Source organism: Myotis brandtii, unplaced genomic scaffold, assembly GCF_000412655.1.
Source record: "Myotis brandtii unplaced genomic scaffold, ASM41265v1 scaffold144, whole genome shotgun sequence".
NCBI lineage: Eukaryota > Metazoa > Chordata > Mammalia > Chiroptera > Vespertilionidae > Myotis > Myotis brandtii.
This window is the reverse complement of record NW_005355159.1, coordinates 1,873,006-1,894,882: the sequence shown is the minus strand read 5'-3', so window position 1 is coordinate 1,894,882 and position 21,877 is coordinate 1,873,006. Positions and strand designations below refer to the sequence as shown.

Sequence of the window (21,877 nt, the reverse complement as noted above, 5' to 3'; positions counted from 1 at the left end):
TAGTTCTAATTACTTTAGACTTTATAAAAAAGTATAATTTATATACATATGTACATATATATGACATACTCTTTTCATTCAATATTATATTGCTAATATTCATTCACACTATTGCATATAGCCATGGCTCATTTGTTTGAGTGCTGCATAATATTCTATCATGTGAATATACTAAATTTCTCTATTAGAAATGTATCTAAAGGTATCCAATAAATTATGCATTACAAAAATTATATTTGTTACATAACTAGATGGAAAAGATTTGGGAAGAGAACTATTTAAGCACTAATGCCCACAGAGAAAACAAACTAACAAAATATTAATTGCATAATTTATTTTTGAATTATTACATCGGTGTCAGTAAAACCCCAGGACTGCAAAATCAAAATAGAAAGTCAAAACATGCAGCTAGTAATATAAAGTAACTATAAAATAATTATATACATTCTACTAAATAATTTAGAATGACAAAGAATATATGGTTTATCTGCCTTTCATGTTTTAGGAAGAATTCTTTAAAAATGTTGAATATTCTGTTTTATTGAACATGAAAAATACCAATCTGAAAATTTCCCCAAATTACATAGCTAAATATTTTTTCATGTAAAATAGAAAAGAGTAAAACTTCAAAGATGTCTAATTAAGTAATTAATAATGTCACAGATATATAATTTTTAATTAAATTAAAAGTATTTAAAGACTAAAGTAGGGGTTAAGGAAAAAAAATTATTTTCCATTTTCCTAAGCATTGCATATTCAGAATCTAGATGTATCCTTAACTTACAAATTATAGTTTTTGGCTCATTGCATTGAGCTTGTTTGTTCAATAATACAATTCAGAATAAAAAGTTCTGTTTTCCATCACTTACAAACCACTTTTCAAAGTGAAAAAAATGTGCAATGAGTTAGTGTTAGAACCAAAGTAAAAGAGATCTTAAAGATTATCTTGTCCAATTTCCTTGAACTTGAGGAAAGAGGTGTTCAAGTAAATTGATCTGCTAAATTATTAATACTAATTCCTTAATTTTATGGGAGGTTGTCTTACATATTCCTGTTATCAATCAAGTCATAAATCATTAACCCATGGAAATTTCAATTGCCTGCCTACACTAAGGTTTGAATGTAAAGAATATACAAATACTGAATTGCCTTAATACACTCCAAAATATTCTATGGAGTGGGTGGCCAACACCCAAATTAAATCCTCTCTACAATTTCAAGCAGAGGTAAGCAAACTTTTTCTGTAAAGAGCCAGACAGTAAATATTTTAAGTTTTGTGGGTCATGAAAGTCTCCGTTGCAGGACTTAACTGTGCTGCTATAGGGTGAAAGCAGCCACAAACAAATGTGTAGCTGTATTCCAACAAAACGTTATTTATAGATTAAAAAAACACACCAGTCCTGACCGGTTTGGCTCAGTGGATAGAGCGTCGGCCTGCGGACTCAGGGGTCCCGTGTTCGATTCCGGTCAAGGGCATGTACCTTGGTTGTGGGCACATCCCCAGTAGGGGGTGTGCAGGAGGCAGCTGATTGATGTTTCTCTCTCATCAATGTTTCTAATTCTCTATCCCTCTCTCTTCCTCTCTGTAAAAAATCAATAAAATATATTTTTAAAAAAAGAAAAAAAAAGAAAAGAAACCAGTGAGGTTTCTCTTTAAAAACAAACAAACAAAACAAAACAAAACAAAAAACACCAAAAAGGTGGGAGGCCAAATTTGGCCCACTAGCCATAGTTTGCAGACCCCTAATTTAAAGGATACAACTTAGGTATATGACCCAAATAAAACTTTGCATGAATATAAGAAAAGAACAGAAAGGACACTTATCTGAAAGCATTAGGATAAAACATTAGACTGACATCAATAATACTTTAAAACAAAAACTTACAGTATGAAAGTGAGAGATGAAAGCATTCTAAATTCTTTTAAAAATTATAACAACCTGGTAACTTTGGTTTATTCTATATTTTTTATTTGAATATAGCAAATACTGTGTCTGAAAAGCATATCAAAAGCTTCTATAGCATAACTGTGACTAAGCCCAATTCTTACTTAACATTAATTCAGAATCACCTACTATGAAAAGAAAATAATATAAAAGTCCAACAAGAAATTTTTGAAACTGTTTACTTGTCCTTACAACTTTGGTTCTTAAATGGAATTTTCAAAATGAACATGGCAGAGCTGCAATACATACTTTATAAACCATAAAATATGTAGGCAAGCTAAAAGGGGGAAAAAAATTAAACATGCCATCATGTACTTGCTTGAAGCTCTTCTTTTTTCTGGGGCTCAACTGGCCAAAAAGGAGTAAATACACTACCACACAAGAATCAGAAGACAAAAGGAGAAATTTGATACAGATGACAACATTTACATTTGCTCCTCTTTATATAATCTAATTTGAAATGCAGAGATAAAATAGCATTTCACCCATTCATGTTACACCACAAAACACACGTTGATAAATGTTTCCATTTTAGCAATAAAACCCTAACTATATTTAAAGAACCAGGGTGGGGGAAATAGTCAAACCATATAGTATTCTTACTAATACTATATGTTGCTTCTTAAATTGCTTTGGCATACCCACCATTTCCTCCCCCACTATCTCTTACTGTATCAGTTTCAGCTTAAATATGAAAACTAAAGTTAAGTTTCTGCTAAAAGGTATTGCCTTTCAGTAAAGGAGGAGCCCAGTTCTGCACAACCATAACAAATCTTTAAATTATTTATCAAAGTACTAGAACACCAACATATTTAACAAGTTTTCTCAGGCTGTTATGAGAATTAAATAACTTAATATGTTTGAAGTGATGAGAACAATGCAGTTTATAAGTGTTTAATGAGTATAAATTTCATATTATCTCTGAGGTGCTCAGCAGAAATATGTGTCACCTGTCTCTTTTTAAAGTAATTTATGTCATTTTTGGTTTTAGAATTTAGCTTTGATGTGTCTAAAGAGCTCACTTTGCTTTACCCCTTCCTAACATATTAGCTTCCTTGGACCAACTGTGAAACATTAACTGGAGTGCGGGGAGAAGCAGCAATTTCATTTCAAATTCTAAGTACATTTTTATTGTATAATCCACAAGCTCTAGGATTCATGAGATTAAAAACTATTTTTACTATCCTTTCTGAAATAGTAATTCTATTTTCTAGTTTACCTTTTCCGAGAGACAAAGCCATCAGCAAAATTTTCTCCTGGGAACATTAAAAATGTAATAAATTGGTACCACATTAAGTTCTATCATGAAAAGTGACATAACTGCCTGGCTGGCATGGCTCAGTGGTTGAGTGTCAACCTATGAACCAGGAGGTCACGGTTCAATTTCCTGTCAGGGCACATGCCTGGATTGCAGGCTTGATCCCAAATAGTGGGTGTGCAGGAGACAGCCAATCAATGATTATCTCTCATCATTGATGTTTCTATCTCTCTCTCCTGCCCTTTTTCTCGGAAATCAATAAAAATATATTTTTTAAAAAGTGACATAACTAGTTTGTCTAACTTCCTTAACAGATAATTAAAAAGAAATTCTCCATGAGGTCCTGCATTTGCTTTTCTGTTTTCAACAAAATAAAATTAAATTCCAACAAGTTAATAGATTTTGGTACTACCTTGAGCTTTTTTGAGAAACTGGTTTATCTATAAACAAAATTTGAATTAATGGCTTAATTAATTTATATCTACTTAGATCTAAAACTACAGGAAATCCACATCTACTTATAGGATAATTGTTTAAAATTTTTGAACAGGTAGCAACTCGGAGGATACTAATTTTAAAATGTTACCTTAATTCTTCCTAAGAATTTATATTCAAATTCTAGGTTATTCTTAATAACACTAGGTTATTAATTCTGGGTTAATAATTCTTAATAACACTAGGTTATTAATACTCAGTTAATAATTCTAGGTTATTCTTTTCTCTGATTTCAAGACAAGATTTACAAACACAAACATGATGCTTGGTCTTAATAGAAAAATGACATCAGATACACACAACATACGTTTAGCATTGGAATGGCTGCCAGATCACACAAAACATACCTTTTTAGGAGCAGGGAGGCATGAAAATTAACTATCTTACATTTGGTACATCCGAAAAACTTGTTTGAATAATATTTTGCTTGAATTAAGCCCTTTAGTATTATTTAATTTTTGTTAATCCTCACTGGAGGATATTTTTCCCATTGATTTTTACAGAGTAGAAGGGAGGGGAAAGACAGAAACATTGATGTGTGAGAGACACTTCCATCAGTTGCCTCCCACATGGACTCTCCCCTTCAACTGGGACCGGGGATTGAGATTGCAACCAGGTACAGGTCCTTAATCAGAATCAAATCTGAAGCCCTTCAGTTCTCAGGCTGTCGCTCTAACCATTGAGCAACCAGCTAGGGCTAAGAGTAAAATTTTATAACTTGCATTGGGCTCTAGGTTATTCTTAACACTTTCTATTTTATTCCAAGGGATGACTTTGGTACATGCTGACATGGTTAACATAGACCGAATCTCAATTTTATATTTTACAAGTATGATAAAGATTTGAGAGAAAAGAATCATTTTAGCCAATGGATTATCATCTATAAATATAGTAGGAAACTTTTAAACTATAAGTTGGATCCCTTATGCTATTCAGTAAGTTTGGAGCTATCTTCTCTTTAGCATCAAATGATATGCATTCATTAATATTGCAGATTTTTAACAACAGTATTCACTTAAGTTAATCAAAATCAGGAAGGTAAATCTATTCCAAAAATTTAATTCCTAAGTCAGTTGTTAAGAAAAAAGATATTCTGGCTAATTATAGCACATGAATTGCCAATTTTCAAATAACCAGAAGATAAACACATACTGCACATTAGTACATCATTTAATTTATTTATCACAAATAACATAATTGTTTTAAGAAACCCAACAGCACTGATACGTTATAGTCTCAAAAGACTTTTCAATATAGAAAGCACCAGCTCTAGTCCTTATTCCTAATATTTGAGAAAAATCCTTCATGTACTCTAATTATAATTAAAGGACAAAATATTGCCATAGTTTATTCTATAGAAGTACCAACACAAAAATGAAAAACTGTGTGTGTGTGTGTGTGTTTCTTCCCTCATTCCATTTTTTTCCTATGAAGGGCACTTAACATTCTGCCAAGGAAACTATCAGGAAATGGGTTTCATTTTGAAATATAAAAGACTTAATCCATGAAAAAAAAAAAGTTTTCCCCCACAGGCTTATAGAAAACTACCACTAGTGACAATTTTTAATATTTCATCTTTTCAAAACCACAATACACATGGGTTTAATAAGAGTACCAGTAAATAGAGAATAATACTTTGAGAATTTTTAGTTATTCTTGTATTTTTATTATTTAAAACTGCTGTTCTTTCACCCATTTGCCCATATAACCAAGAGTTAACTATATTATTCACTAAGACAGAGCTTCTAACAAATAAGTCTAACTCTTGATGACACTAAAACTATTCCTCATGGGAAATTTTTTTTAGAAACCATCAGTTCAACTCTTACATGCTTTATCTTATGAGGCAAAGAGGAAAACTAGAAACTTTCAGTTTGAAAGTGTGTATATATGGAGGCAAATGGGGTAAAGAGTTTTCCCTGTAATACCATTTAAACTATAACAACTATATTAGTGAGCTAAAACATGGCAAATTATGTACATAACCCTCCCTCCCCAATTATAAAGCACCGCTTCTGGCACTCCATAGGCCTTTTAGTAAGTCAAAACACATGACAAATGAGAAACAGAGCCTATTATTAACTCCTAGGCATTCCTAGATTTTAAAAGGGTGTATATTTTAAAGAAAATGATCTTCCATTTAACTCTTCTAATAAAATGTTTCTAAATTTTGCAATTAATTTTCAAACAATCAAATTGTAAATACATCAGATATAAAAACAGCTACTTAATTTAACCAGATATTTAATATTTCTTAACACTCACCTCTCTTTCTATGAGATGATGCCAAGTCCAAATCAACATTTCGTCTTCCATTCTATTAACGTTAAATATCCATAATAAAAGTTATTAATAAAATTAGAATGTAATAGAGTACTAATAAAAATTAATCTATATAATTATAATAATGTGCTACTTATTCACCAGTCAAGTCACATCAACAATAAGTCTCTAAAAGCTCACTGAAAACAGCTATAAGAAAGCATAGCACATAATTCTCAGAAACTAAAACACAAAGGTTCACATTGACTAACACTGAAGTAGCAGAAGTGTTTCTTTGTTCCCACCTTTTCTTCTCTGGAATCTTTGTTTTTTACCTTCCAAACACATCTCATTAATACCCTCTAGATGCCTAAAGCCTGTGTAGCAAAGTCCCATTTTCCACAATCCCTACTTGCTCTATCCTTAACTTTCATTCTTTTCAAAGCTCCCACTAGTCCTGGCTAAGTGTTTAGAGGAAGAGAATCCGATGAATCCAATCCACACTAACAGAAAAATAGCATAGTCCTAACCCTTGTGGTAGTATTTTTAAAGTTTTTAAATGTTTTTAAGAGCCTATTAAATAAAGAAATTTCAAATTGTTAAAATGGCAGACAGCTTAATAAAATAGTAAAGGCTTCAGGAAGAACAGAAGTATATTTCTGTGTATGTGTGGTGAGGGGGCAGTATAAACAACTGCCTGCTCTTATGTACAATCAACCATGCACAAACTACACGTCTTAAATTTATGCACAGACTTGATATTATGGTCTCAACAATTTCAATTGTCCTCTATCCCACAAAAAAAAAAAATTGGTGGCAAAGAAGAAAGGTTGCAGAGTGACAAAATAGATCCATTTAGTAAACGTTATTATAGAAAATCTTTACCTGGTCACACATATAGACACAAGTATTCACATTGTAGATAAATACATTTTGTCACACAAACACCCCCCCCCACCCCCAGAAATAATATATTCTCAAGCCATTTGGTGCTGGACAAAACATGAAATGGTTATCACCCAGCTCCTGAAAACATCACTTTGTCATCTTTTATTTTTTGGCTTCTTTCAGCCCTAATTTATCCTTTTATAAAGTACTTATTTGTGTACACCACATCAAAACCATTGTGAAATGAGGGGGGTGGGTAGGAGTTAAACTTAGATTTAATTGTTTACTTAGGTTTCTTCTCTGTTTACTAAGAGAAGTAGATAATGTATCACATAATACTCTTTATGAAAGGTAAAACAAAGATTTAGAATTATTAAACTAGTTAACTTCAGTTATTTTTAAAAAACCATTTTAGTCACTAATAATTCAGGATAAATGAAGTACTACTAGATGTTGAGCATAGCAACATGACCACACAACCTCAGACAGGAGGGTAACATATTTCAGCTGAAAAACCCAAACTGCCTCCACTGCTTGTTCTGCTTCATCTGCACCAGGCAGGCTCTCTGAAGCTGTGCAGATCATCCTTCATCTGCAACAGAATCTGCTTTTCTCTAGTTGACTTTTCTATCTTTTATGATACTATCTTTCTATACATTCCATAAGGAAAAATAATCGAGTTAATCTTTTTCAAAAATGTATTTATTAATTTTTTTTAAATTCTGTAGAAACTAAATGAACAATTTTGGCAACTAAATCTAGACTTGGCCCACCTCTACTGATCTATCTTCCCATTTTGTTTTGAAAAAAAATAATTCTCAAAAAAATTTTTAATCCTTACCTGGGGATATGTTTTTATTTATTTTAGAGAGAGGAAAGGAGAAAGCGAGAGAGAAACATTGATGTGAGAGAGAAAAATCAATCAGTTGTCTCCCATACATGCCCTGACTGGGGATTGAACCTGTAATCTTTTGTTGTATGGGATGATTCTCCAACCAACTGAGCTACTGGACAAGCAATTTTCAAAATATTTTAAATGGTATTACGAAACTTGTTCTTCACAGTCCAGTTGAGACAAGCGTAACAGGGAGTATTATTCCCCACTTCAAATAAAAAGAAGCTGGGACCCTAGCTGGGTAGCTCAGTGGTTAAAGCATCATCCTGATACACCAAAGTTGCAGGTTCGATCCCCAGTTAGGGCACAGACAAGAATCAACCAATTTTTTTTTTTTGGGGGGGGGGGTTGGGTAGAGACTAGGAAGATAAAAGAGGGGGAAATGGGAGATATCTGTAATACTATCAACAATAAAAAATATTTTTTAAATCAATCAATGAATGCATAAATAAGTAGATTAACAAATCAATGTTTCTCTCTCTCTAAATCAAGAAGTTAAAAAATACTAATAATACATAAATAATTCTGAAACCCTAGTGGTTTATCAAAGCTACTAACAAACTGCTATAAAAAAAAAACAGTGAAAGTCAATGTGAGTCAAGTAATCTTGGGAAGCTTTCTATAACAGTGGACATTTTAGCCAATCCTTAAAAGAGACAGGACTTGATCAACAAAACCCAGAAAATAGACATTAAAGCAAACAATGCTTGAGCAGAGGCTCAAGAGGTATGTTTAGAGTCTGGCAGATAGACTAGTATGGCAAAAATGCAGATTACTGCAGGAGAAAACTGGTTCCAAATGCAGGCAGGCAATACGTTCCAGAATCTTTGATTTCTAGGTAGTCAGTATAATCACTGAGGTTTTGAATAGGAAGGTAGCATGATAAGCATGTGTTTTGTTGTTCTTGTTGTTTGTGTCTTCAAGAGCTCTATCTTTGAGAGCAGTGACTAAGGAGAGGAACGGGGAAAAGCAGGGATTTCAGTTTGAAAACTACCATTTCAGACAAAGGTAACAAGAGCCTGAATCAAAAAGTAAAAAAAGAATGGGCACAGAAATTTTACCAAAATAGATTCAACTGTCATTCATTTATTCAAAAAATATTCAGTGACTGCCTACTGTGTGCCAGGAACTACAGATGCTTGGGCTACAGCAGTGAATAAAATAGCAAAAATTTCTGTCCTCAAGGAGCTTATATTCTACTGTAGGCTAACAGAAACTGACATAAATATAATAAATAAATTACATTAGGTGCTGTGGGGGGAAAGGGGAGCAGCGCAAGGCAAGGTATACAGGGAGTGAATGAATATGTGGAAGGGAGGGCAAACTGAAATTTTAAATAGAGTGGTCAGGCCCTGGCTGGTGTGGCTAAGTTGGTTGGAGTGTCGTCCTGTACACCAAAAGGTGGCGGGTTTGGTGCTGGGTCAGGGCACAAACAAAGGTTGCAGGTTCAATCCACAGTTGGGGGCGTGTAATTGAGGCAACCAATCAGTGTTTCTCTCTCATATCAATGTTTATCTCTCAGTTATTCTGTCTCTCTCTGGAATAAACATTTTTTAAAAGTGCACAGAGTGGTCAGAATAGGCCTCACTGAAAAAGTAACAACAGAATGATTATTTGAGGTGAGGGAATTAGTCATGTAGACAACAGTATTCCAGTCAGAAGAAACTGCTAAGTAAAGGCCCTTAGGTGAAGTTGTGTGGTATGTTTATGGAAAAGCCAAAAGCCTAGTGTGGCAGGAGAATCACCAAGGAGAGTAGTAGAAGAGGAGATAGGAGAGGTAATGTGGCCAGGATGTATAGAGTCTTGTAGGCCACTGTGAGGATTTAGGCTTCTACTTTGAGAAAAAGTGAGGTCACTGGAGGTTTTGAGTAGAGAAGGACATGATCTATGTTATAAAATTATCACAGGGATGGGAGATTAGATGAGACTTATCAGACTAGGAAGGGAAAATGGACAGAGAGAAATCTCAGTAGACTGCAAAACTAGCAACATGAACTGAGAGCACAAAGAAACTAACGGGAATAAAGAATAAAAGAAAGAACAAAAACATCATGAGATAATGAAGCTTGCTTGAAGACACTGTTCGACTTTCCTTAGAGGAGGAATCTTTTATGCTTAGAAGTTCCCTTTAAACATCTTTTGTTTATGTACCATTTGTATAAGCCCAGGTTTCCAGCCTGGCTAGTTAATAGTACCACCTACTAAGAAAGGCAATATGAGAGAAGGAGATTTAGGAGAAAGATAAGTTTATATTTGGATAGGTTAAGATTGGGGTAACCCATGCCCTAGCTGGTTTGACTCAGTGGATAGAGCCTCGGCCTGCGGACTGAAGGTTCCCAGGTTTGATTCCGACCAAGGGCACATGCCCAGGTTGCAGGCTCAATCCCCGGTAGATGGCATGCAGAAGGCAGCCGATCAATGATTCTCTCTCATCATTGATGTTTCTATCTCTCTCTACCTCTCCCATACTCTCTGAAATCAATAAAGAAATATATGTTAAAAAAAAAAAAAGATTGGGGTAACCCCACATGTCCAAGTGAAATATCCATCAGAGTCATGAATTTGCAGTTTAAGAATTCAGAGCTAAAGACAGAGATCTGAGAGTCGTTAACAGGTAAGTGGAAAATATCTATGCAATATAGGTATCTAATTTATCTAAAAGTTCTTTAAAAAAGTTTTTATATGTCTAAAACAAATGTATATTACTCTAATTAAAGCCTCATATAGTATCTATACCTTGAAAACAAAAATTCTTCTTGACTAAATCTAGGTATACCTACCAGTGCGTAACCCTCTTCATCTGATTCAGGCTGAGACAAATCAGATTCACTCCTCGACTTGATCAGTCTATAATTTGGGCTTGTGTGGACTAGCCGGCTCTCTGCAGTAAGACTTTCACTCCTGTCTCACATGCACAAAGAAAAGTTTTTTATTTGGGACTGTTAGTGAACATAAAATGTAATGGAACTGGCAGCACAGAGATAATACAGACACAATGTGGAGTAATTACACCTGTTGATGGGAAATCCTGGCTCTTATCTAAGCACAAAGCCGTTCTCAATTACATCAAAATAATCTGCATGCCACTAAATTACAGAGACATGCAATAACTTCATATGTTTCTAACTACTGCTGTTTACACATATGAAATACTGTGTCTCAGAAATTTACATTCCAGGCTGAAATAGTATTATTCTTTATATTACTTTTAATTAATCCTAGTCAATTTGCATTTCCTCTTCCATGTCTGTGTTAATTTCAGAAGAATACTCTAACTTTGAGAATAAACCATTTCAATGCATAAACAAAGGGAAGAGAGTAATTGTTAAGTTTCTAGCCAGTCCCACCTGGTCATAAGTCCACCCCCTTCAGAGGCACTTGTTGAAGGTTGCTGCAACTGTCCTTCTTCCCTCCGCTTCTGCAGCTCATCAATCACAGGGCTTACTCCTAATATTAAGAGGGCACACCGATGGATCACGGAGTTGCAGGCGGCAGTGTACACATCCTGACCCTCGGGAAGGTCTGTGCTGACCCTTCGCTCTTGCTGAGACTGAGGAGGTGGATCATCAGATCGAGCCCCAGACCCTGCCCCACTGTTCATTCTATCTCGATCTCGGCTACGAGCTACTTCACGGGCTGAGAGGAAACACTGAAAGATTTCTGTAACATGCAACACAAAAACAAGGTCTTAACACATGGGGAGAGAAAAGCAAAGAAAATAACAATAAAAATAGTCAAAATATTTGGACCAAAAACTTACTGAAAAAGGGAAAAATCTTATTTTAGATATTAAATACAGCATAGTAACTAGGTTAAAATTATATAAAAAATACACAAAATATTAAACTTTTCATGAAAGTTAAAAAAGGAAATACTCATGCCTTTATAGAATTTAGATTGATTAATTCTATTTCTACTCTTTTTTATAAGTTAGATCAGTGGTTTTCAAAGTGTGGTCTCAGATCGGCAGCATCAACATCATCTGAACACTTGTTAGAAATGCAAATTATCGGACCCATCCCAGAACTTCTGAATGTAAGCTCTAGACATGGGACCAAAAATTTGTGTTTTAATAAGCCTTCCAGATGATTCTGAAGTCCACAAGAGTTTGAGAAGCACTGAGTTAGATAAAAATAACTACTTACATTCATGACCTTGGTATGAAAAATGTCAGGTTACAAAAGAAACAGACAAAATTTAAGTTGCAATAGTTACAATGAAAAGGCCTCTTTCCCATTCCAAATTCCATATAATACCTAACACCTACACTTTGCTATAACTTGAATACATTAAATAATACAACCTCTAAAGGTCTTTGCTGAAACAGAGTCTGATTACACTATATGGCCAAGATACCAGCTCGTGCCAATTTATAAGTGTAAAAAGTCAGTGAGTGTACCAAGGTTCCGATGTAGTGGCAGATACTTCACAATAGGAAAATAATATTTTGCTCAAATTTGAACTGAAGAGGGTATTCTTGGAGAACCAAGGCAGAAAAGTTGGTAAAATATTAGAGTCATCTGTTTATATGGAAATACAAACTTTAAAAATGCATCTGTATGTTTTATCGATTATGATGATATTTTCATTATGTTGTTGAAAATCTCTATTTCAATGAAAATCAAAGCGACACAGAGTCCAGAACTAGAAATCAGTTAAAGTGATTAAGAGAATGGTCACTGGAATTTTGGGCAGACCTGGTTCTAATTCCAGTTGCTGCTACTTGTGGTGCTAAGCACATAATTTTGCTTCTTAAAACCTCTGTTTGACCATCTTAAGAATAGAGTAATACTCATCTCATAAAACTTTTGCAAGGATTTATGAGTTAATTTATGTGAAGAATTTGACCCAGTGCCCAGCATACAGTAAGTGCTCAAAAATGGTAGCTAGTTTAAAAATTATTACTCTGCAGATGACTATTATGCTTTCTGTTATTATAACTGTGTGTTATACTTTGCTTTCATAAAGTTTTAAGTTCAACTGCAAAAGGTTTCTCAGCTTACGTTTTTACTAATTATTCTCCGTTTCCATTTCCAATATACTTTTCTCCATTTAGACTTTATCTTTCCCTCGTTTTTAATGGGTTTTGGTCTTGTTTTGAGCAGCCTCAAGATCATTTTTACAAGTACCCAGAACACAAACAAACTGATAATAAAGTAAATGTCCAACTAAATGATGCAGACAGACAATCCCAAAACTAAATGCATAGCTGGACATAATGTTTTAGGTTACAAAGTGAATATACACCTTAACTTGAAATAGCCAAATCACTCAAAAAATAATAACAAATGTTTTAAAACAGTGGTTCTCAACCTTCCTAATGCCGCGACCCTTTAATGTTGTGGTGACCCCCAATTTCACTGTTACAAATTGAACATAATTAAAGCATAGTTATTAATCACAAAAACAATATGTAATTATATATGTGTTTTCCGATGGTCTTGGGCGACCCCTGTGAAAGGGTCGTTCGGCCCCCAAAGGGGTCGCAATCCACAGGTTGAGGACCGCTGTTTTACAAGCTTTAATATTTCTCTTTAAATATATAAATGATTACCTTTAAAAACTGTCTATAGCCCCAGGATATGAAAGTATGAAAAGTGTTATTTACCCAGCCAACAATATTCTCACATATATTCTTGCTCCCTTCTGAGAAGAGCAGTGTAGTCAGTGGGTAAAATTTGTAACTTATTAAAAGTTCTACATATGATATAATTGGGCTCTCCTAATATGCATAAAGGGGGCTCTCTTCCTCACCAGACAGAGGTAGTCCTGATCAATGGATAACTTGGAACCCCCGAGAGGACATACTTTGAATGACCTTATCTAATGACTCATGGACATCATTTCATGCATACGACTGGTGGAACTGGTACGGTTTCCAAAGCCTGCTTCCAGAACTTTTCAGCCCCAAACATGAAATTCAATAACTAGCACAGGGCTGAAATATTAACTAATGTACATTCAGATCACCAGTAGAATATCAAATTCTTTTAGAAAAACCATAGAGAAACATGTCTTTCTCTTTCTTCTCTACTCAGTTCCCATATCAAAAAGAATATACATCTGTGTATATCTGTAAAGTAAGGTGTATACTCACTGCCAGCTGTCATCACTTCATGTTCCCGTTCTTCCTCCTCATCCTCTGGCTCTGGATGCCCCTCTTCCCGGTCTCGCTCAGCCTGTTCTTCCATTTCAGCTTCTTCATCAATGGTCCGGGTAAATGAATGCTCCTGAGGATCAACATCTGCAGAGTCTTGGTTTTCTGAGATCTTAAAGAAATGATCAAGTTATATTGAACATATTTTTCAAAAACTTTGAAAAACTTCATTAAAACAAAAAGACATACTAGATAAATCTGAATAAAATAGAAAGAAATGTATCTACACAAAATACATACAGAGATACCTATATACTCTTTGTTTCTCAGTATTTTTATTAAAATGCCATGCTATAGCCTGGCCAGCATGGCTCAATGGTTGAGCACTGACCTATGAACCAGGAGGTCATGGTTCGATTCCCGGTCAGGGCACATGCCCAGGTTTCGGGCTTGATCCCCAGTGTGGGGCATGCAGGAGGCAGCCGATCACTGATTCTCTCTCATCATTGATGTTGCTATCTCTCTCACCCACTCCCTTCCTTTCTGAAATCAATAAAAATATAAAAATAAAAAATGCCATGCTATCAATTGACATTTACATTGTTATTCAGCTGTAAACTATAGTTCTGCAACTTAAAATGAGTTATGACAGCAAGAATAAGAGGTACTTAAAAAAATATAATTTTGATTCCATTCCGTCTCCCCTTAAGTTATATATATTATTACTCTGTATAAATGTTTAATAATTCTAATTTAAAACAGTATTTTTAACTTTTTTTTGGTGAGAACATTTAAATTCTACTCTCTTAGCAAATTTCAATTCTTCAAACAGTCTTATTTTTAGTTTTTTCTTTACTCTGTTTGCCCCTGAAGAAACCAAAAATTAGAAATCTGGTAAGAACAATGTTAATTTTATTTCCCATGGTGGTTGTGCTATCTAGAAGTCATCAGAAGGAAAGAATCCTTAAAACAGGTGCCAAGAGAGGCACACGTATCATAATAGTACATCTTTTCCCACACAAATATACGTACAAAGCACAAATAAAGATTTTAATGATATCCTTTAATGCATAACAAAAGTTATTTTGTGATTTATGGCCAGTAAATAACTTAAGAATTTCACTGAGATGGAGATACTGAGCAATGTCAGTCTCACACAGTACATATATCATTATCACTATATATGTGACTTTCAAATATGAGGCTCAACAAAATGACAAATTAATACATTTCATAGAATTTCAAGGTCACTAACAAATAGTCAGATCCAAAATATTAAATAAGGGCAGGCTAAAAGAATACCGTAATAGAAATGTAGAGATAGAGTTTGATTTTTAAAATCTAAGATCTAAAGAGTACAGTGCAAAACATCTACTGTATAAACTTTCAAAGTAAGCATTTCTGAAGTTGATGTATTATACAGGCTTATACTTATAACTACAAGGTCATGTTATCAGGATTACCAAGTACTTTAAAAATCATCTCATTTTTGATGCATGAATTACTTCTGGAACATCCTTAATAAGAGGTTTCAATCTTTACCCCAATAGTACATAACCCTAACACAGAAGGTTGTTTTCCTTACATTCAGCTAGCAATGATTCACCATGAAATTATTACCCTTTGATCCTATCTGTGCCCAGTACTTTTGAGGTAGCTATCCTGTGCCTCCCATTTCTTTCACTTCTGTATGATTTTTGGACCTTTCACTAATCCAAGGTAGTTTGTTAATGTCCCTCATAAATTATGGCACCCCAAATTAAATGATAATTCAAATGTGGTCTGATCAGCATAAAATAAAGGAATAATATTTCATATGATTAGACAATTCAATTTGTTAAATAATTTATACAGCCTAAGAATATATAAACTTTCTTAGCAGCCATATCATACTTGATAAATATGGAGTTAAATAAACCCCAAATCTTTGACTTGTCCAATTTTTTTTTTCACTAGGAAAAGAAGTGCTCAACCTTTAAATGTACATCTGCAATAAGCAAGGCATTTTTCTTTTCCTGACATAAATCAATAGGTAGCTATCTCTCACAGCTTGCAGAAAAACAGAGAAATTAACTAATTTCAAACTTTACCCATCTGTCTCGTGATGATGACCTGGTCTGAATAAGTTCAAGGTTCTTGCAAGCAAGTAAACGACTTCGAACTTTGTACACACAACGGTACACTTCTGATAAGCTTTTACCAGGTTGATATCTAAATAAAGAACCAAAATAGAAAAGTTACCTAATTTCTAACATCATGAGAGCAAATATTTGTCAGAGGATAGTTTTAAGTTACTTGCCGGCTTTCTCCACATGCTTGACTAAGTAAATTCGTGTGTTTCAGAAGAGCTGCAAGAACAAATCTAGACACAGTGTCCAAGAGTGATTCATTACTTAAAGTTGCACTGTCCCAATCTGAAAATAAAAATGATGTATTAAACATTTAAAAGGGCTCAGAAAACAGTTCAGAGGTCATAGCTTTAGTAATCCCACATCTGAATGTCATTTTTCTACACACTTACTTAACAAATACACCTCCTAGATCCCACACACTGTTCTGTGTGCTAGACATACAGCAGTAAACAAAACTGAGTCCCTCAACATGGAGGGACCTGGAGATTATTATGCTATGCAAAATAAACCAATGAGAAAGACAAGTATCACATGATCTCACTTATATGTGGAATCTGATGAACAAAATAAACTGATGAAAAAAATAGATCCAGAGGCATGGAGGCATGCAACAGAATGACGGATCTCAGAGGGAAGGTGGGAGAGTGGGGGGGAGGGGGGGGGCCTGGGAAAGATTAACCAAAGAACTTGTATGCATATATGCATAACCCATGGATACAGACAATAGGATGGTGGAGGCCAGGGGTGGGGGCGGGCTACAAAGGGTCAATGGGAGAAAAAAAAAGGGAGACATATGTAATACTTTCAACAATAAAGATTTAAAATAAAATAAATTTTAAAAAAATGTTTTAAAAATGTCATTTCTAAAATACTCTTTTCTATAAAAATAAAAGTAATAGGGAGAAGCCTATGATTTTCTATTTACATGTATCACACATACATAGTATTATGAGCTAGCTACATATTTATCCCCTTTATTCTCTTCATCTTACCTTTACTAACAGCATAATCCTGCATGCTGATCCAAAGGCTTCGTGCAGGCTCTTTTGAACAACCCAATGCCAAGTCTACAAAGACAGCAATTTCAGGTCGCAATTTGTAGTCAAAAGGTTTCTGTTCTTCATTTCCTGAAAGAGCTACTTCTAATAGGCAACTCATACATTTATCTAAAAAGAAAATTATTCAAGTTATTCATTTTAAACCTCATAAATTTTGGTGCCACAAACAAAATCTTACAACATTTACTTAATGCATATGAAATGATATATTTCAAACTCGTTTAAGTAGGTGCTACAAAGTTCTTTAATGTTTCTCAACTGCAGGTAGTATCCCTCTTCCATCTGCTCCAGAAGGATGTGTGACTAGATGTAACACTCCAGGGAAGAGGTCTGGCATATTAGTATGCGGGGAGCCTACACCTGCACCACTGTCATATACAACAAAGAACACTCTTGTTCAAAATGTAATTATATCCTTTTTGAGAAACATGTGACCACTGGGAAAGAGATTAGAAGATAATTTTTTTCTTTTTTCTAGACTTAAGTATGATTCAAGAGAGATCAGTGATACCATAAACATTTGTTCAGGTGGTTCCTAACTTATCAATGGGGCATTTGATATTCTGAATTAGTTTTCCATTTAAAAAACAAATAAAACAATTCTCTAAATGATAGCCAGGTTCTTGGGCTAATACCAAGTCAATGTAACCCATAATAAAATTGAATAATCATATATTTACAATTTTACAAAGGACAAATACCCTTTCTTAATATATGCAAGTATTTAAACATAAAATGTAATATTTTAATAGATCAATTATGATCTATTATAATTTCAAAAGTAACATGAAAACTAAAACTGAAATAAGCCAGTCAGAAGAAGACAAGTATAATATGATTTTTCACTCATATGTGGAATCCAATGTACCAATGAACTAACAAGCAAAATAGAGACAGACTCAGAGAGAGAAAGCAGACTGACAGTTGTCCTATGGGGGCTGGGGAGGGGGGGTTTCCTATGGGCAGAGGTAGAGAGATTGAGCAAAAAAGAAAAAGAAGAGAGAAAACATTTATGGACATAGACAACAGTGTGGTAATTGTCAGGGGAGGGTGGAAAAGGGTATAGGGGGGATAAATTGACTTGAGGTGGTAAACACACAATATAGTGTACAGATGATGTGTTGTAGAATTGAGCACCTGAAACCTGTATAATTTTGTTAACCAGTGTCACCCCAATCTTATCCAATAAAAGAGTAATATGCAAATTAACCATCACTTCCTCACTCTGTCCCTCCATCACTCCATCACAAAGATGGTGGTGGCCACGGAGCTGGAGCGAGCAGGAGGCTTGGGTTGCCCCCGGCGATGCAGCAAGCCAAGCTTCCCGCCTACCCTGGCCGGCCCTGAGCTCCGCTCAAGGCTACAAATTTTCAATTATAGAAGATAAATAAATACCTGCTTCCAGTTGGCGGGGCCTCCGCTCAAAGAGGCACTGGGAGCCTCAGTTGCCAAGAGCAACCCAGGCTCCAGCCAGACCAACACTACAAAGTTTCAATTATAGAAGTTAAATAAATCCCAGATACCTGCATAGCCCTCAGCCCCTCACTCAGACTGGCCAGGCACCCCAGTGGGACCCCACCACCACCCTAAAGGGGCTATGGCCAGCCTGAAAGCGGCCCTCAGCCCCTCACCCAGGCACCTCAGTAGGGCCCCCCACCCTGAAGGGGGTGTGGCCAGCCTGAAAACAGCCCTCAGCCCCTCATGCAGGCTGGCCAGGCACCCCAGTGGGGACCCCCACCCTGAAGGGGATGTGACCAGCTGCAAACAGCCATCAACCCCTCACCCAGGCTGGCCAGGCACCCAAGCGGGACCCCCACCCTGATCCGGGACACCCTTCAGGGCAAACCAGCCGGCCCCCACCCATGCACCAGGCCTCTATCCTATATAGTAAAAGGGTAATATGCAAACTGACCCTAACAGCAGAAAGACTGGGAATGACTGGTCACTATGACACACACTGACCACCAGGGGGCAGACACTCAATGCAGGAGCTGCCCCCTGGTGGTCAGTGCACTCCCACAGGGGGAGCTCTGCTCAGCCACAAGCCAGGCTGACGGCTGCCAGCACAGCAGTGGTGGCGGGAGCCTCTCCCGCCTCCTCAGCAGTGCTAAGGATGTCCGACTGCAGCTTAGGTCTGCTCCCCGCTGGCAAATGGATATCCCCCAAGGGCTCCCGGGCTGCCAGAGGGATGTCTGACTGCCATATTAGGCCCAATCCCCCAGGAAGCGGGCCTAAGCCAGCAGGTGGATATCCCCAAGGGGTCCCAGACTGTGAAAGGGCACAGGCTGGACTGAGGGACACCCCCCGAGTGCACACATTTTTGTGCACCAGGCCACTAGTAAGTTCAATAAAAAGAAATAAAAGAAATGAAAAGTGATTTTACTCATACTAAAGGCCAGTTAAAGTAAATATAACAGAAATATGAGAAACGTAGAGATATATTTTGTCCAAGGAGGAAATCTGGGGTTAACACAGAGTTTAACACTGATAGTACTGTAACCATCTTTATGATGTTAAATATTGCTTGAAAAACCATGATTTTACTTTTTTTTGATACATGTATCATAAAGTACTAGTCTAGCATTCATCAGCCATGGCCAGACTCACCTTCTGGTTCATAAATAAAATTATGAATATACTAGAGGCCCAGTGCATTGGAGTGGGAAGGGTCCCTCAGCCCTTCCAGTCCAGGACCCCTGGGGGATGTCTCCTTGCTGGCTTAGGCAAGGGGTCCTTAGCGCTGCTGTGGAGGCGGGAAAGGCTCCCGCCACCATTGCTGCGCTTGCCAGCCGTGAGCCCAGCTTCTGGCTGAGTGGTGCTCCCCCTGTGGGAGTGCACTGACCAGGGGCAACTCACCAGGGGGCAACTCCTGCATTGTGTCTGCCCCCTGGTGGTCAGTGCGTGTCATAGCGACTGGTCATTTCACCATTTGGCCAATTTGCATATTAGGGTTTTATTATATAGGATAGAGGCCTGGTGCACAGGTGGGGGCTGGCTGATTTTCCCTGAAGGGTGTCCCGGACTAGGGTGGGGGTCCCGCTGGGGTGTTTGGACAGCCTGGGTGAGGGGCTGAGGGCCGTTTTCAGGCTGGCCACACCCCCTTCAGGGTGGGGGTCCCCACTGGGGTGCCCGGCTGACATAGGTGAGGTGCCAATGGCCATTTTCAGGCTGGCCACGCCCCCGGCAACCCAAGCTCCCAGCCTCTCCTTTATTTTTCCCCGGGATTTATTTATCTTCTATAATTGAAACTTTGTAGCCTTGAGCGGAGCCCAGGGTTGGCCAGGACAGGCGGGAAGCTTGGCTTTCTCCATCACCGGGGGGCAACCCAAGCCTCCTGCTCGCTCCAGCTCCATGGCCACCGCCATCTTAGTTGGGTTAATTTGCATACTCGCTCCTGATTGGCTGGTGGGTGTGGCTTGTGGGTGTGGCTTGTTTCTCTTTTAATATATAGGATAACTAGTGGCCCGGTGCATGAAATTCATGCACATTAAAAGGGGATTAGTTAGAGGAAATATTTTAATATTGCTACTTGCCCTTTGTCTATAATAGAAGTATCAGAGATGAAAGAAAATTAGTACAATGTATATGAAAATCTTCCTCCTGTCAGAGTCTGGGGCGCAATACGGGACCCAGAGTCAAGTCCCTGCCCACCCATGTGTGCCTCAAAATCACGCAAGATCCAGACCTGGCTGGCCCCACCCCCATTGGGCTAGATCCAGACGTGGCTGGTCCCACCCTTGTCAAGCCCCAGGTCCCCTGGCCCGGTACCAGGTGGGGGTGCAGCCTGAGGTCCCCTGTCAAGCCCTGCCAGGTTGGGGGCATGGCCTGAGGTCCCCTGGCCTGGCACCAGGGTAGGGAGCACGGCCTGAGGTCCCTTGGCCCAGTGCCGGGGAGGGGGGTGCGGCCTGAGGTCCCTATCCCAGGCCGGGGATCACACCTTGAGGTCCCCCATCAAGCCCCGCTGGGTGGGGAAGCGGCCTGAGATCCCCCATCAAGCCAGGCTGGGGGCGCGGTCTAAGATCCCCTGTCAAGCCCCACCAGGCGGGGGGCACAGCCTCAGGTCCCCCATCAAGCCCCCTGGGCAGGGGGTCACAGCTGACGTCCCCCGGCCCAGCACCAGGGCGGGGGGTGCACCTTGAGGTCACCCGTCAAGCCCTGCAGGGCAGGGGGGCATGGCCTGAGGTCCCCTGTCAAGACCCACCAGGCAGGAGGCGTGGCCTCAGGTCCCCTGGCCCGGAGCCGGGGCAAGGTTGCAGCCTCAGGTCCCCTGGCCCGGTGCCAGGGCACGGCAGTGTGTCCTGAGGTCCCCCATCAAGCCCTGCCAGGAAGGGGAAGTGCAGCCTGAGGTCCTGTCAAGCCCCTCGGGGGGCGGTGTTGGGGAAGGCACAGCCTCAGGTCCCTGCTGATTGCTCATTAAGGCTCGTTACAGGAACTTGGCTTCCACTGTGGGCGCAGTCATCTTGTGTTATGGAAACCCCCACACCCTCCCAACCACTGTGGGTGCTGCCATCTTTGTGGCGGAGTGACAGTCAATTTGCAAATTCCCTCTTTATTATATAGGACTAGAGGCCCGGTGCACAAAAATTTGTGCCCTCGGGGGGGTCCCTCAGCATGGCCTGTGCCCTCTCAAAGTCTGGGACCCCTCAGGGGATGACCACCTGCTGGCTTAGACCTGCTCCCCGGGGGATTGGGCCTAAGCTAGCAATCAGACATGCCTCTGGCAGCCCGGCAGCCCTCGGGGGATGTCCACTTGCCAGCGGGGAGCAGACCTAAGCTGCAGTCAGACATCCTTAGCACTGCTGAGGAGGCAGGAGAGGCTCCCACCACCACCGCTGTACTGGCAGCC

At 38.3% G+C, this 21,877-nt stretch overlaps 1 protein-coding gene across 11 annotated transcripts in view; it reads right to left on the bottom strand.

Annotated features, from left to right (window-relative positions):
- The window catches only part of HERC1 (HECT and RLD domain containing E3 ubiquitin protein ligase family member 1), a 159,282-nt gene that overhangs the window by 82,949 nt on the left and 54,456 nt on the right, over positions 1 to 21,877 (bottom strand). For 9 of the 11 annotated variants that reach the window (XM_014535483.1, XM_005861075.2, XM_005861080.2 and 6 more), the window contains 7 exons: positions 16,966 to 17,139; positions 16,141 to 16,255; positions 15,932 to 16,052; positions 13,842 to 14,013; positions 11,092 to 11,431; positions 10,525 to 10,645; positions 5,965 to 6,016 (listed from right to left, as the gene is read on the bottom strand). In XM_014535483.1, the coding sequence (XP_014390969.1) occupies positions 5,965 to 6,016; positions 10,525 to 10,645; positions 11,092 to 11,431; positions 13,842 to 14,013; positions 15,932 to 16,052; positions 16,141 to 16,255; positions 16,966 to 17,139 (1,095 nt within the window). The remainder of the gene's footprint in view (positions 1 to 5,964; positions 6,017 to 10,524; positions 10,646 to 11,091; positions 11,432 to 13,841; positions 14,014 to 15,931; positions 16,053 to 16,140; positions 16,256 to 16,965; positions 17,140 to 21,877) is intronic. The other 2 variants (XM_014535487.1, XM_005861081.2) reach the window with 1 other exon arrangement.